The sequence below is a fragment of the Hippocampus comes genome, unplaced genomic scaffold (assembly GCF_001891065.2).
Source record: "Hippocampus comes isolate QL1 unplaced genomic scaffold, H_comes_QL1_v1.1 scaffold7, whole genome shotgun sequence".
NCBI classification, from domain to species: Eukaryota; Metazoa; Chordata; class Actinopteri; order Syngnathiformes; family Syngnathidae; genus Hippocampus; species Hippocampus comes.
The window spans coordinates 3,064,694-3,080,452 of NW_017842060.1; the positions used below are offsets into that span (position 1 = coordinate 3,064,694).

At 42.9% G+C, this 15,759-nt stretch overlaps 2 protein-coding genes and 1 long non-coding RNA gene across 6 annotated transcripts in view; 2 read left to right on the top strand and 1 right to left on the bottom strand.

Annotated features, from left to right (window-relative positions):
- The window catches only part of arhgap10 (Rho GTPase activating protein 10), a 55,282-nt gene extending 47,049 nt beyond the window's left edge, over positions 1–8,233 (bottom strand). For 3 of the 4 annotated variants that reach the window (XM_019862079.1, XM_019862078.1, XM_019862080.1), the window contains exon 1: positions 6,150–6,977. In XM_019862079.1, the coding sequence (XP_019717638.1) occupies positions 6,150–6,303 (154 nt within the window). In that variant the 5' untranslated portion in view covers positions 6,304–6,977. Of the gene's footprint in view, positions 1–6,149; positions 6,978–8,211 lie in introns of those variants that run through there. The other variant, XM_019862076.1, reaches the window with a different exon arrangement.
- LOC109511209 (uncharacterized) lies at positions 1,841–4,721 on the top strand. Its single transcript, XR_002167270.1, has 2 exons — positions 1,841–4,180; positions 4,599–4,721. It is a non-coding gene; the product is annotated as an uncharacterized LOC109511209 (long non-coding RNA).
- Positions 8,234–10,955: 2,722 nt separating the features above from the next.
- LOC109511207 (putative protein arginine N-methyltransferase 9) lies at positions 10,956–11,743 on the top strand. Its single transcript, XM_019862083.1, has 2 exons — positions 10,956–11,211; positions 11,347–11,743. The coding sequence occupies exons 1-2, from the start codon at positions 11,011–11,013 to the stop codon at positions 11,512–11,514; spliced, it is 369 nt and encodes a 122-aa protein (XP_019717642.1). The 5' UTR covers positions 10,956–11,010; the 3' UTR covers positions 11,515–11,743.
- The last annotated feature ends 4,016 nt before the right edge of the window (positions 11,744–15,759 follow it).

Consider the following 15,759-nt stretch of genomic DNA (forward strand, 5'->3'; position numbering starts at 1 on the left):
ATATATATATATATATGTTCAATTTTCTCAACAAAACCACGATGTAGAAGGGAAGAAGCGCTAACTTCTCAGAAAGCAAATAGCTACATCTCTGCTGCTCCGCACTTTGTAAAGTAATATCTAAAGGAAAACCGACTGTGTTAGCCATGCTAGTTAGCTGCCTCGATAGCGAGGCCAGAGTATATGACATTGTCTCTTCGCTTTGTGAAGTAATGTCAGAGCGAAAGCCGACTGACGTTAGCCATGCTAGTTAGCTGTCTCGATAGCAAGGCCAGTGTATATGACATTAATTGTCTCCTCGCTTTGCGAAGTAACGTCAGAGATAAAACAGACTGGCATTAGCCATGCGAATTAGCTGCCTCGATAGCGAGGCCACAGTATCTATGACATGAATTGTCTCTTCGCTTTGTGAAGTAACGTCAGAGCGACAACAGACTGGTGTTAGCCGTGCTAGCTAGGCCACAGTATTTATGACATCAATTGGAGACAGGTTAAAAAAATGTTATGCTTATAACTAAGAGTCTAATATTTGAGATTAATGGAAGACGGGTGGCATTCTACTGAAGACACGCAAGTGCGATGGCGCGGATCGAGCCCGCGGCCACAGCGCGATGATGCAAGGCTCGCGCGTGGCTAGCAGATTGAAGGGCGGAGGGTTCACACAGGCCATTATGAGGACAAGCTGTGCGGACTTCATGACATAAAACACAAGGAATGAAAGCATGAGACGCCGGCATTAATCAACAACAGGCAGCATTCAGAGAAGCAAAAGTGAGTTTGTGTCCCTGATTAAAGAAAAAAAAAAAAACTCATCCCAAAATGTCAAATTCACCCAGAAAGTTGTCTTTGTACCAATGAGACAGAATCACCACCACAAAAAACACACGCGTACCCGTACAGACTGGAGTCCAAGGACTTTTGGGGGGGTTTTGGGGGGCATTTTGGAGCAAAACTGGGAACTGTCAAACTTGGCTGGTTGCTCTGCAGAAAGCCAGAGACCCCCACTCCGTCGGCTCAAGGCGATGAGTCATGAGATGACTCCACCTTGCAGCCATCTGATGTTACAGGCATGCTTTTCTTTTCTGTGACCAGCCTGGAAAGTATGGAAACAAACAGGCTCGGTTGTGTCACATCAACACGTGTACCCCTACTCAGGGAAAGAGGTGTGCAGTGCACAGCCACGTGCACAGAAGTGTTTCTTGTTTTCCAAATCCATAGTGTGCTTCCCCCCTATAGGAGTTTAGTCTGGGTTCCCCCCCTCCCCTCATTTGCCAAAACGGGCTGCTGTAAAAGGTGACCCGGCAGACTCCCGTTCTGTATCAACTTGTTGGCCACCGTTTTTTTCTCTCACTTGGATGGGTTGCATCTGTTCTGTTTCATTGCACCCTGTAGTACAGTGGATCTTAATCTGGGTTCGATCGAAACCGAGGGGTTCGGTGAATCGGTCTCAGGGGTTCGACGGAGCCTCTGCCATGGAGATTAAGACACACCCGAATCAACGCTTTGTTACAGCTGCAGCTGTTGTGAAAGCGCTATATAAATCAGGATGTATTGTATTGTATTGTAACGTGTCAATTTATGACACGCCCGCTTGGCCATCTCTGGCTGCAGATGATCACATGACATTGCATGTCCAATCAGTGCTGTGGGAAATTTTGTTTCGCTTCGTAGTCAACGTGTGACTGTTGTGAGAGTACGTACAAAAAAATATATATACTTATCTCTTGAAATGTTATTTACTTTTTTCTGTTTTTAATACATGCGGGGGTTTTTATATCTTGAATTTGTAAAAAAAAAAAAAAAAAAAAATTTACTTTTCACTAATGAAGGGTTCGGTGAATGTGCATATTAACTGGTTGGGTTCGGTACCTCGAAGAAGGTTAAGAACCACTGCTGTAGTATGACGATGACAAAGAAACTATGATGATTCCGAATCAAATGTGGTGCATGTTTGGGGAGCATAAAATGATTCATATCACATTAAAAATTCAAGTCTTCATTTGTTTAGGGTGTGTTCGCTACACGGGTGATTGGCACTACAGACCAAGTCAGGCCACTAGGTCATAAATATCCAAAAGTCAAATGAAAACCATTGAGTACTGTATCAACTGCAATTTCTTTCACTCTTTCGCTTTAGGAAGTGGCTGCGATTGTTGTCTTGAGAGCAGCGCATCAAGAGTTGATTCAAATGCTTCCCCGAAAACAAAGCAGAAAGGGAAAGTCCAAGTTTTAAGCGCTGAAGATGTCCTCTTCGTATCCGCCCGACGCGCCCTGTTTGTTTTGCTTGCTCCACTCCCGTCGGTCGCAGCTCACCTTCCCCCAGACGTTGAAAGAGCAGCAAGCACGCTTTGCTTTTCCACAGCCCCTTCCTGTTTCAATCTGCCGTCTTTTCCAGTCCAACAAACGCGGATCCGCTCCGCGCCCCCTTCCCCTCCGACGTTTGCCCTTATCGCAGCCTTGCTCAGAGATCATAACCCCCTCCCCCCCCGTTATCCCTTGCCCACCGAGGGATGCATTAGTCCATCTGACACTTCCTGATTCTCAAAACAAGTCTGGAGAGTGAGGTCATGCTGGAAGGCCTCCTGGCAACAATGACCATGTGGCTGGTCGCAGATGTGCATCTCTCTCTCGTTTTTTTTTTTTTTTAATTTACGGCAAGAGCGATCACACCACCGCCAATGGTGGCGTCCTTCCTTTACGATGCTCAAAAGTGCAATCTTGTCGTCTTGTTGTTTCTCCGGTCCGAGATGAAAACCTCCAACGTGAGGCTAATGCAAGTTTAATGAAAGGCTGTGTGATGTGGCTCTTTGGCACGAGTCGCAAGGTGATTATGGCGAGCAGCGGAGCGGGCCAAAGCACACGGAGGCCGACTACTCTTTAAAACCCAGACCCTCGCAAAGCCGCCTCTTTTCTAGGGAGACCGGCGGCGAGTGGCGCAAGCAAGTCCGGCTGCGGAAATGACGATGAGATTTTTTTTGAACTCCCAGGTAATTCCAGTAGAGGGACCAAGAGGTTAAACGCAAATGAGGCCTTCGGTCAGATACGCGGCTCATACTTTTTCCAGGACGACAAACCATCAATCGACATGTTTCCTAAGGGCAACAGCTACAGACAGGACATGGTTCCTGAGGAGGAAAAACCCAAGAAATAGAAGCCCATCTGCTTGTTGCTCCTCTTGTGGACACTTCCATGTCACGGCTCTCTTGGCCGCCCCCCTGGTATCCCCGATGCCAAGTTTCCTTTCCAAAACCCAAGGACTTTCCGTAGCGGGACATCCTCCCAGCTGAGGGAATGGAAGGGAGTTGCTGAGCGAGAGACGTCACACCATCGCAACATCGGATCGTTTCGAGGTCAAAAACGTGAGCGTTTTTTTTTTTTTTTAACTGCAACACATACCTTAAAAAAGAGAGGACGTCCTAAAGATTCGAGTTTATTTTAGAGGATATATTCCTCAATAGGTAGAAGTTTACATCCTAAAAAGTAAGTTGTGTCCTGAAACTCGGCTAATTTGAGGACTGTGGAACAACCAGAGGTCAGCTATGGGAAGTTGAGCTGAAGCAACGATAATATGGTGCAACTCAAAGCAGAATGGCACGCATCGTTTTGGGTTCATGTAACGTACTCCAAGTCGAATTACCAAACTCGAGTTTAACTTTGTGGACCCTTTCCAAGGCCTGAAAAAGTCACCATAAAAACTTGGGCTAAGTGAAGAAAGGACGGGCTTCCTGGTGAGCCTCTGGGGTGGAGGACAACAAGAGGTCAAAGTCAGACCGTGCCCGAAAAGTGATGGCTCAAGAGAAAACACAAAAAAAAAAAAAAAAAAAAAAAAAAAAGGACTGTTTTAATTCTTATCAAGATTGTTTGATGAAGATATCAAAAGTATCCTTGTCAGCTTTTTTTTTTCATTGGTTTCTAAAATGTTGTTGGTCCTGGATTGCCTTTATATGGACATTCCAGGACACTCTGGGCTTCTGGCAGTGGCATTTTAATCTTCCTTAAAAGTTGGATTATTGTTTTATTAGTGTACCGGATCGGCTTCGGTCTGACTGGATCAGAGCTCAGGCAAGAAGCTCCAGAGACATTGCTTTCTAGAACACTGAGGTTTTTTTTTTTTTTTTAATTGTCTCCATAGTTGGATCATTGTTTTATTACTGTTAAATTAGTTTAATTTGGGGTAAAGGTTTAGAGAAGCCGGCCCAAAAAAGGGTGGCGCAAAAAAAAAAAAAAAAAAAAAAAAAAAAAAAAAAAAAAAAAGGACTGTTTTAATTCTTATCAAGATTGTTTGATGAAGATATCAAAAGTATCCTTGTCAGCTTTTTTTTTTCATTGGTTTCTAAAATGTTGTTGGTCCTGGATTGCCTTTATATGGACATTCCAGGACACTCTGGGCTTCTGGCAGTGGCATTTTAATCTTCCTTAAAAGTTGGATTATTGTTTTATTAGTGTACCGGATCGGCTTCGGTCTGACTGGATCAGAGCTCAGGCAAGAAGCTCCAGAGACATTGCTTTCTAGAACACTGAGGTTTTTTTTTTTTTAATTGTCTCCATAGTTGGATCATTGTTTTATTACTGTTAAATTAGTTTAATTTGGGGTAAAGGTTTAGAGAAGAATCTTGAGAGCGGTTTCCAAGTACCTGATGTAACAGGCGGGAGGTTTTTACAATAGGACACAGCAGTGACATGGCATCCCGCACGGACAGGTTACAAAAAAAAAAAAAAAAACTCGTTGGAAAGCAAAAAAAAAAAAGACTGCAGTGAAAGTGACAATGTGCACTTTCACTGAGTGACTCAGCACCGTGTCTGGTGTGACACATTAAATTTGCAACATGACTAGTGATTGCCAGCCTTGTGGAATTTTCGAAACAAAAAAAACTAAACAAAACAAGAAATGAGAATTTCAAGGTCCTCTAAACGCCCCCCAGAACAAATTAGGCCCTGCAGGAATCTGTGATTACGGAATTTGCCGTGGGTTTGAAAACTCTCCGCAAAATTGAAAGCTATCTGTGGAAAATACGGGCGAACTGCATAATGTTATTTACATGTCGTTTTCATTGTCGTGGACAGAAAAGCTGTGTTCACACTTCAGGGTGTGACACTCAATTCAGATTTTTTTTTTTTGGTTAAATTCTTTTGATGTTCTTGCTCACATGACAAACCAAATTGCGTGACACTCAATTCAGATTTTTTTGGTTAAAACCTTTTGATGTTCTTGCTCACATGACAAACCAAATTGAGTCCTCTCGTGTGAACTGAACGCGGTAATGTTACATTTGCACTATTTCGGTTAGGTTTGTTGGGGGGGGGGCAAAAGATGAGGGCCCCTATTACTCACAAAAGGCGAAACAAAAGGGTCGAGGAGAAATATTGGTCGTGACGAATCAAGATATACGATTTTAATCTCAATTGAAATCAATTTCTCCAGAACCCTTCATGTGACTTTCAAAATGTTTTTAATTCAGATTGAATGGGCTATTGTCACCAGATTCAGCATTTTGTCAGTCTGTCATTTTTGGGAAATCTTTTGTTTTTCGTTGCCTAGTTGGGGGGGAGGGGGGGTTGAGATCAGGGATTGGCGTTAATATTTGCCAACTGTAGACTTGTGAAGCCCGTTGAGACTCTTTTATGATTAAGAGTGAAAGCACTACCAAATAAACTTGACTTGTCACGTTGTTATTTAAATGCTCGTCGCATGGTGAACGCTGCAGTGTCAACCAAAAAGGTGGGGATAAACGAGTCTCGGTCAGTCATGACAGTTGATTCATCACATTTTAGGAGGGGTGTAATGGTTTAAGGGCGGGGGGGGGCTAACAAGTTATTTTTTTCTAGTGTACTAGATGACGTGTAATTGCACATCCACTACACTAGGTGATAGTTGCACTCGTTTATTTTTAAGCGCATATTTTTGACAACACATTTCCTATTACTGTATTCTGCAAGTGACTGGTGAGACATGACGATAAATTAAGCGTCTTCGTGCAAACGAAACGTCTCGACGCAATCGGAACCGCTTCAATGCATTTCACATCAGCCAAACGTACTGTCCAGGTATGAAGGGGGAGTGTTCTGCAAACCTTCTGCATTGCGAGTAGACCTTTCCACAAGACAACCAATAAACTTGACCCCAGACGGACCACTACAAGTAGACTCACGTTTGGTGGCGTTAATAAGGTTCTTGCCATCTTTGTACAGCTCCTTAATGAACCTGTTGGTTTTGTCCAGCTCCGCTTCGTGAGCCTTAATCTTCTCCCTGAAGCAGGGGCTGTCCAGATAGCATTCGCTGAATTCCAGCGGGTGAAGTCCCATGTCTCCGTAGGCTTCTCGACTTCTTTTGGAGGGGGAAAAAAAAAGGAAAATCCGGGATAAAACCTATACTTTTTGGGTCAGCGGCATAGCTAGTTAGCTTCGGTGCAGCTAACGTCGGTTAGCATGGTTTACTACTTGTATCACGCGCGCGCGAGAGTTGCTCTTTAGTGGCCAAATTTTAAGGGCAAAGAGGAGCTTAGCAAAAGCGAAGCGCGGTGTTGTTCAGAAACGGATCGAATCGGTAGAAGAAGGTCCACACCAGGGCGGTTGTCAGAAAGCTGCCGCGTGCATGTTTTCTTTGCCCTCAATAGACGCACTCCACCTAGCAAAGTGACAGATTGAGAAACTCTGCTGACAACTGCGTGCGTGTAGGTGGAAACTTCAACCAAAGAGTGCTCAGCGCAGTTGAGAGAATCTATTCCTTACTACTTCCCCTTTTGCATGGCAACTTAACAAATTGCAATCAAAAAAGCACGGTTGCGATAACACGGTTAAAAAACACACCAAAAGAACACTAGTGGTATCCTTATTAATGTTCAAGCTTCTAACCTAAGTCACTTGTTCAAATAGCCTCGTATCTTATGGGATGGCTAATAATGTGACGTCGTGAAAAAATTATAGTGAACGCTCTTGGTCTCGTCGAGGAGCATCAGGGCATCCAAATCCGCCCCCAGTTTAACCCTCTTCTCACTCATTTATCTATTTAGTTATCGAGCCATCTATTTTCTAATTTGCTTTTCCTCACAAGGGTTGTGCTGGAGCCTATCCCAGCTGTCTTTGGGAAGTAGGCGGGAACACCCTGAACTGGCAGCCAGACAGTCGCAAGGCACACATGGACGAACAACTAATCCTACGGCCTATTTAGTGTGTTCCATCAACCTGCCATGCATGTTTTAGTCATGCCACGGTGACCCCCCCCCCCAAAAAAAAATTGAATGAGCATGTCAGAAAAGTTATAGGACTGATGTCACAGACAATAAATTTCAAATCAAAACTAAACAATCCAAGTTTTCCCCTTCAGCCTATACTGGAGGTATTCTCCAAGGATCCTCCACCTCTGTCGTCATGGCTTTCTTGGAGTTGTCTCATCAAGAAAATCCCACGGAGACAATTCAGGTGTGATTGAGGATGCTTTTAATGTTCTCGGCCAGGAACTGCGTGATGCTCAGGGCATTGCGAACAGACGTGTTGTGGGTTGTCCTGCCACAGCTCACACATCTTCTCGCACACTCGCACACTGAATGAAGCAACCATTTTTTTTTTTTTTTGAAGATTTGCTAGTTGACCGTCTGGCCCAAGATGAAGGGGAAACCCATTATCATTTGGATTGAAAATGTAGCCTTTCAGACATCAGTAATAGAACTTTTCTGAAATATCTCGTGCATTTTAGTTTAAAATGTGGACGTTCCCTGTGCTGGCTTTAGAAAGACTGCTGAAGCTTGTGGAAAGACAGTATTAGCAATATAAGGGTAAAAGTAGTATAGTAATGAAAATACATTTATATAATCACTTAAAAAAGTCAATTTTTAGGTTGCACGTTGTGAAAACTAACTGTAATTTGAGGCGCTCTGAATAAAAAATGAATGCAGTAAATCATGCAAAAAATGACCACGAATAAGCCTAAATAGTACAATAAAAGAGCTCAGGATCTCAACCCAAACACGAATCAACGCTGTCTTTGTCATGGCTGTTTCTAATTTTAGTTTTCGAATTGTTTTATGTCTTTGCAAAATAACGTTTTCGACGTTTTTAAAATCGAGGGAGACTACGTGTTGAGGCGGAACGTTATTTTCTTAAGTGTTGAACACCCGAGTAGATTTACCGTAAGGACACAGCTAGCTCCATAGTGCTATTAGCTCCGGTTTACAACGCGACCACTGTATTTGAATTGAGGGGGCGAAACCTTACGTATTGGTGGTTTCTTTCTGCTTGTTTGGAACCGACTCCGAGATGCCTCCTTGGAGAAGAAGAGCCTTCCGGAGGCTTATCATTAAAGACATATTTTGACGCAAAGCGTGCCCGAAACGTCAGCCAAAACGTCGTTTGTATTGTTTACTTTTTGTTTTGAAACGACAACAAGCACCGCGTTGCAGAGATTACCTGGCTGTGATCGAAACTCTTTTACGGTGGGTCAACAATAGTGACGCGTTGCGAGTTGCAATTTTTTAATTAATACATGTCCATGACGCATGATTCAGATCATTTGGTGTGCTGTATTTCATTAACACATAACTTGTTATAGATTATCCCAATTTTAGAGTATGTCAATCTTCCCATGCTCAAATGTGTCCTCGTTGTGACGTCCCTTGCATACACAAAAACTAATAATAAAATCACATGATAAAGCAAAACAGCAGCACTACCTGAGCACAGTGAGCAGTGGTTTGAAAATATTGCCTGAAAAAAAATTAACATTTCAATATCAACAGCAACATAGTGTAACATTCTGAAGTACACTAATCATAAATTTGCTGGGTTAAAATTACAATTTTATAAGATTAGCAGCAAAACATCACAAGATTAAAATGGTAATATGATGACGAATATACATGTAGCAAAAATTTTATTGTTTATTTGTTCAATAGCAAGATGTGAAAAATAGAATATTAAAAGAAAAATGGCGATAAAAAGCATGAGGTAGCAATATAAATTCAATTTTCTTTTTCATTTTATGGGGCGTGAATGTGTTCCGAAATGTCCCGTAACCATTCCAGGGGATGCCTAATGCCAGCGCAAAGCCAAAGCACAGTGGCAGGAGAACCCGTAGGCGTCCTCGAGAGGACCCGGCCAGGAATGAACTGCTGGCCAGCTCCTTGGAAAGTGCCCAACAGTGCCTCTTCAGCCAAGACTATGGGCCCGCATTTGTGCACTACCTTTTGGTCCTCAACCTGGCGCCCGAGTTCAAGGACTTTGCCAGGGTAAGGTCTGTGAGGATGCTGCTAAAAAAAAACAAAAAAAACAAACAGACAGGGTGTCACTAGTGTTGTCATGATCGCAAAATTCTGACTTTGATACCTCAATGCCGATACTGAAACGCTCATAAAATTTTAGGAGTCCTTCCGCTTCACACTCTTTAAATGGGCCGAGGAGCTGGACTCAGCGGGCCGCATTCAAGACCTCTTTGGCTGCTACGAGCAAGCACTGGAGCTCTTCCCTGCAGACGAGGTCATTCTGAACAGCATGGGCGAGCACCTCTTCAGGTATGAGCTACTTTATTGATGGTCATGCAACATCACAGTTTCCACTTTGCGTATGGAAAACGACCACACAGATATGTTTTAAATCCCCCGACAGTAGCTCAGAGGTGTCCAAATCATGTTTGTCGTAGTTCCAGCGTCCCTCACTCGGCCATCATGACGGTGAAACAAAATAAATGTTTAATCGTCTCATTGTGTGATGACATATACACCACAAATTGATGGGATGCTAGTTTCGAAATCCGAATTCAAGGATAATAGTTGAATTGTTTTTCATTTGTTACACATAAAAATGGAAGGTTTTGGCACAGATTTTAGCAAGGGTTATGGAACTTGACACACATGATTTGCTTTCACAGGCCTTGAGTTTGATACCTGTGGCTTAGCTAAAGGCTAACAAATAATGTAAAACACCATTGATGAGCAAATAGCATCTATTTGGCAACGGGTTTTTGAACACAACTCATGGAGACAGAAAATGTAATGATACTCACAGGCATATATTATTTATCCTCTGTATAAAAAAAACAAAACAAAAAAAAAACCAATATTACTGTAGCTTACTGAGCCATTTACTGCAGATGTGAAAGTCTACTATGTTTCTGTCTGCATGACTGCATTAGTCGTATATTTCTCTGCACAGTAACTGACGTGCAATTAGCCAGCTTGGTGAAGAAGTGCTGCCTGTGCCAATGAAAATCCAACGCGACCTGTTGGGGATACCATTTTTTCAACCATTTTTTTTTAAAAACAACTCAGAATGGGCTTCCGAGATGAAGCGGCGGGCCATTTCTTCAAAGCCCTGAAGCTGAAGCCAGACTTCCCGGAGGCCAGGGAGAACTTTTATCGTGTGGCCAACTGGCTGGTGGAGCGCTGGCACTTCCTCATGCTCAACGACCACGGCCGCAACCGCAAGTACCAGCAGGCCATCCAGAAGGCGGTGCGCGGCGGCTGCAACACTGTACTGGACATAGGTACTGGAACTGGGATCCTTGGGTGAGATGCGGACGCTCGGGTATGTTTTGTGATTGGGCGCGACCTTGTCGTGTAAAGCAAAACAGCAGCACTACCTGAGCACAGTGAGCAGTGGTTTGAAAATATTGCCTGAAAAAAAATTAACATTTCAATATCAACAGCAACATAGCAAAGCAAAACAGCAGCACTATTTGAGCAGTGGTTTGAAAATATTGCCTGAAAAAAATTAACATTTCAATATCAACAGCAACATAGTGTAACATTCTGAAGTACACTAATCATAAATTTGCTGGGTTAAAATTACAATTTTATAAGATTAGCAGCAAAACATCACAAGATTAAAATGGTAATATGATGACGAATATACATGTAGCAAAAATTTTATTGTTTATTTGTTCAATAGCAAGATGTGAAAAATAGAATATTAAAAGAAAAATGGCGATAAAAAGCATGAGGTAGCAATATAAATTCAATTTTCTTTTTCATTTTATGGGGCGTGAATGTGTTCCGAAATGTCCCGTAACCATTCCAGGGGATGCCTAATGCCAGCGCAAAGCCAAAGCACAGTGGCAGGAGAACCCGTAGGCGTCCTCGAGAGGACCCGGCCAGGAATGAACTGCTGGCCAGCTCCTTGGAAAGTGCCCAACAGTGCCTCTTCAGCCAAGACTATGGGCCCGCATTTGTGCACTACCTTTTGGTCCTCAACCTGGCGCCCGAGTTCAAGGACTTTGCCAGGGTAATGTCTGTGAGGATGCTGCTAAAAAAAACCAAAAAAAAAACAAACAGACAGGGTGTCACTAGTGTTGTCATGATCGCAAAATTCTGACTTTGATACCTCAATGCCGATACTGAAACGCTCATAAAATTTTAGGAGTCCTTCCGCTTCACACTCTTTAAATGGGCCGAGGAGCTGGACTCAGCGGGCCGCATTCAAGACCTCTTTGGCTGCTACGAGCAAGCACTGGAGCTCTTCCCTGCAGACGAGGTCATTCTGAACAGCATGGGCGAGCACCTCTTCAGGTATGAGCTACTTTATTGATGGTCATGCAACATCACAGTTTCCACTTTGCGTATGGAAAACGACCACACAGATATGTTTTAAATCCCCCGACAGTAGCTCAGGGGTGTCCAAATCATGTTTGTCGTAGTTCCAGCGTCCCTCACTCGGCCATCATGACGGTGAAACAAAATAAATGTTTAATCGTCTCATTGTGTGATGACATATACACCACAAATTGATGGGATGCTAGTTTCGAAATCCGAATTCAAGGATAATAGTTGAATTGTTTTTCATTTGTTACACATAAAAATGGAAGGTTTTGGCACAGATTTTAGCAAGGGTTATGGAACTTGACACACATGATTTGCTTTCACAGGCCTTGAGTTTGATACCTGTGGCTTAGCTAAAGGCTAACAAATAATGTAAAACACCATTGATGAGCAAATAGCATCTATTTGGCAACGGGTTTTTGAACACAACTCATGGAGACAGAAAATGTAATGATACTCACAGGCATATATTATTTATCCTCTGTATAAAAAAAACAAAACAAAAAAAAACCAATATTACTGTAGCTTACTGAGCCATTTACTGCAGATGTGAAAGTCTACTATGTTTCTGTCTGCATGACTGCATTAGTCGTATAGGATAAAACTCTGAAATGTGCTTGCGATTTGGTTTAGATTTTAAGACGGAGAAGAAGAACTAATTTTAAATTGAAAAAGTGGAAACTCCCGCTGTTGGCTGTGCAGCCAATCATTAACATGACACACACTATGTACATGGACACAAAAGGCCAAAACAATCTGAAAAAGGGCAATAAACCAATTTTATATATTGAGAACCCGTAGGCGTCCTCGAGAGGACCCGGCCAGGAATGAACTGCTGGCCAGCTCCTTGGAAAGTGCCCAACAGTGCCTCTTCAGCCAAGACTATGGGCCCGCATTTGTGCACTACCTTTTGGTCCTCAACCTGGCGCCCGAGTTCAAGGACTTTGCCAGGGTAAGGTCTGTGAGGATGCTGCTAAAAAAAAACAAAAAAAACAAACAGACAGGGTGTCACTAGTGTTGTCATGATCGCAAAATTCTGACTTTGATACCTCAATGCCGATACTGAAACGCTCATAAAATTTTAGGAGTCCTTCCGCTTCACACTCTTTAAATGGGCCGAGGAGCTGGACTCAGCGGGCCGCATTCAAGACCTCTTTGGCTGCTACGAGCAAGCACTGGAGCTCTTCCCTGCAGACGAGGTCATTCTGAACAGCATGGGCGAGCACCTCTTCAGGTATGAGCTACTTTATTGATGGTCATGCAACATCACAGTTTCCACTTTGCGTATGGAAAACGACCACACAGATATGTTTTAAATCCCCCGACAGTAGCTCAGGGGTGTCCAAATCATGTTTGTCGTAGTTCCAGCGTCCCTCACTCGGCCATCATGACGGTGAAACAAAATAAATGTTTAATCGTCTCATTGTGTGATGACATATACACCACAAATTGATGGGATGCTAGTTTCGAAATCCGAATTCAAGGATAATAGTTGAATTGCAAAACAATCTGAAAAAGGGCAATAAACCAATTTTATATATTCATTGATTTTTTTTGGTCTGTTTTTGGTTCAGGCTTTGCGTGATTGTTCAAGCCACTGTAAAAAGTGGAACATAAAAAAATTATCATCACCATTGTTTTTCATTTGTTACACATAAAAATGGAAGGTTTTGGCACAGATTTTAGCAAGGGTTATGGAACTTGACACACATGATTTGCTTTCACAGGCCTTGAGTTTGATACCTGTGGCTTAGCTAAAGGCTAACAAATAATGTAAAACACCATTGATGAGCAAATAGCATCTATTTGGCAACGGGTTTTTGAACACAACTCATGGAGACAGAAAATGTAATGATACTCACAGGCATATATTATTTATCCTCTGTATAAAAAAAACAAAACAAAAAAAAACCGTAGTTTTAAAAACATTATAGCTCAGATTTTGTCAAGTCTTCTCACAAAGAGGAGAATCCCCACCTTGACAATGTATTTTTTTTCCACTACCTAATTTAGACATTAAAAAAAAAAATCAAATTCTCTTAGAGGAGTAAAAAGCGTGTGGACTGGAACAAAGAAAAATGAATTGAGGGGAGGGGCTTCATATATCAGGCCATAACTTTGTCTAATGGAAAAATGAGTGATGTGCCACCATTTGTGGCATTTCTTGGTAATTGCCTTTTTGTGTAGGTATCAATTATTTGTGGACTTCGACTGTTTTCAGCAGGGCACTATCGCTGTGTTAAAAAGTTACACCGGCAACAATAATAATATGATATATTTTTCTCATCTAGTTTGCTTATTTTATTGCGATTTTAATTCTCAGTTGATCTATTTGCATCCATCCCCCTGTTGCAGTAATCAAAAGTCATGGGGGAAAAAAAAATATTTATAGATTATTATACAGTGAGCAGTTTTAATTCTTGTGATGAAGCGGCGGGCCATTTCTTCAAAGCCCTGAAGCTGAAGCCAGACTTCCCGGAGGCCAGGGAGAACTTTTATCGTGTGGCCAACTGGCTGGTGGAGCGCTGGCACTTCCTCATGCTCAACGACCACGGCCGCAACCGCAAGTACCAGCAGGCCATCCAGAAGGCGGTGCGCGGCGGCTGCAACACTGTACTGGACATAGGTACTGGAACTGGGATCCTTGGGTGAGATGCGGACGCTCGGGTATGTTTTGTGATTGGGCGCGACCTTGTCGTGCCTCATCGTTAACGTTATTCCCGACAATTTTCTCCATTGTCAGCATGTGTGCTAAGAAGGCGGGGGCCACCGAGGTTTACGCCTGCGAGCTGTCCAAGACGATGTACGAGCTGGCCTGCGAGGTGGTGGCGGCCAACGGGATGGACGAAGGCACAAAGATCCTCCACATGAAGTCTTTGGAAATGGAAGTGCCAAAGGACATCCCACACAGGTACGCGCAAGGTTCTTTTGCGAGGATGGGAAAAGCATCGTATTGAGTTTGTAAATTTGTCACATGACCAAACTCAAAACAGGTGAGTCACGATTTGTCGTTCATTGCACATTGGTCGTCCCCGCGCACACTCTAACAATGAGATGACCACTGCCACCTACTGTCGTGTATGCGAAATTGCACTACATCAAAAAAGCATGTTCCCCTTGGGTCACACAAATGCCCCCTCGTATTGCTTCCAGGGCGGCCTGTCCTACCATTTGAGAATTGATCTCATGTAACCTATTTAGGCCTCACAATATATCGAAAAAATATTGTCATTGGGATAATGCAACATGCAATGTGCGTATTGCAAAGGTGTGCAATAAATTATGACTTTCATATGCGTTGTATGCATTTGTCTCACTTTGACCAATCAGATGCAAACTTAAGTGTGCATTGTAATGCAATAGCAGAACCATATCTAGAGGCATTACTAACACTACATAAGAAAAAAAAAATCTATCTCTCCAGCCGTCCCTCCTCCTAACTCGCCCCCTTTCATTTGCTTTGTTGATCTGCCAGGGTGTCGCTGGTGGTGACGGAGACGGTAGACGCTGGCTTGTTCGGAGAAGGTATCATCGAGAGTCTCATCCATGCTTGGCACCACCTGCTCCTGCCGCCGCAGGTAACGACAAAGGCAGTCATGGAAGGGAGTCCCAAGATAATGGATACTCTCGTTTTCACAGATAAAATACCCACAGTCACAATGGAAATGTGTTTTTGATGGCAAAATAATGGATTTAGAAATATCACCATTGCCACAGTTTTACATTTGACAAACTATTTGCACATTATTTAGTAGTAGTAGTATTTAGTAGTGTGTGTGCGTGCGTGTCTGTACATTACATCAATTCTACGTCGAAATATAACTAACAGGTGTCATCAGCTGACCATAGTTCATAGTTCTTTTTTTTAAGCTTTTCCAGCTTGATAAATTGAACCAGAGTTGGCCAATCGTATTTATCAGCCCAAACCCCTAAAAATAAAATAAACAAAGAATTTGAAAAAACAACATTTTTGACGGCAGTTGACGTCAATGGCACTCCCTTGTTGTGAAGTGAGCGGCCATCTTGTATTGCTGCATCATAGTCATTTGTGTTGTGTCTTCATATAGAGTGGGGAGACTGCATCCACGGACCCTTCTGCGACCGGGAGGGTCATCCCCGCCAGAGCCACCGTCTTCGCCATGGCTGTGGAGTGCCTGGAGATCCGTCGGCACAATAAGTAAACAAACCGTATTGTTCAGGGATAAAACTCTGAAATGTGCTTGCGATTTGGTTT

What these genes read in the sequence shown, in the direction of transcription:
- LOC109511207 (XM_019862083.1), top strand. Translation starts at nt 11,011, where the DNA reads ATGCCTAATGCCAGCGCAAAGCCAAAGCACAGTGGCAGGAGAACCCGT. An exon ending in AGTTCAAGGACTTTGCCAGG is followed by an intron (nt 11,212 to 11,346) that starts GTAATGTCTGTG and finishes ATAAAATTTTAG; the next exon opens with GAGTCCTTCCGCTTCACACT.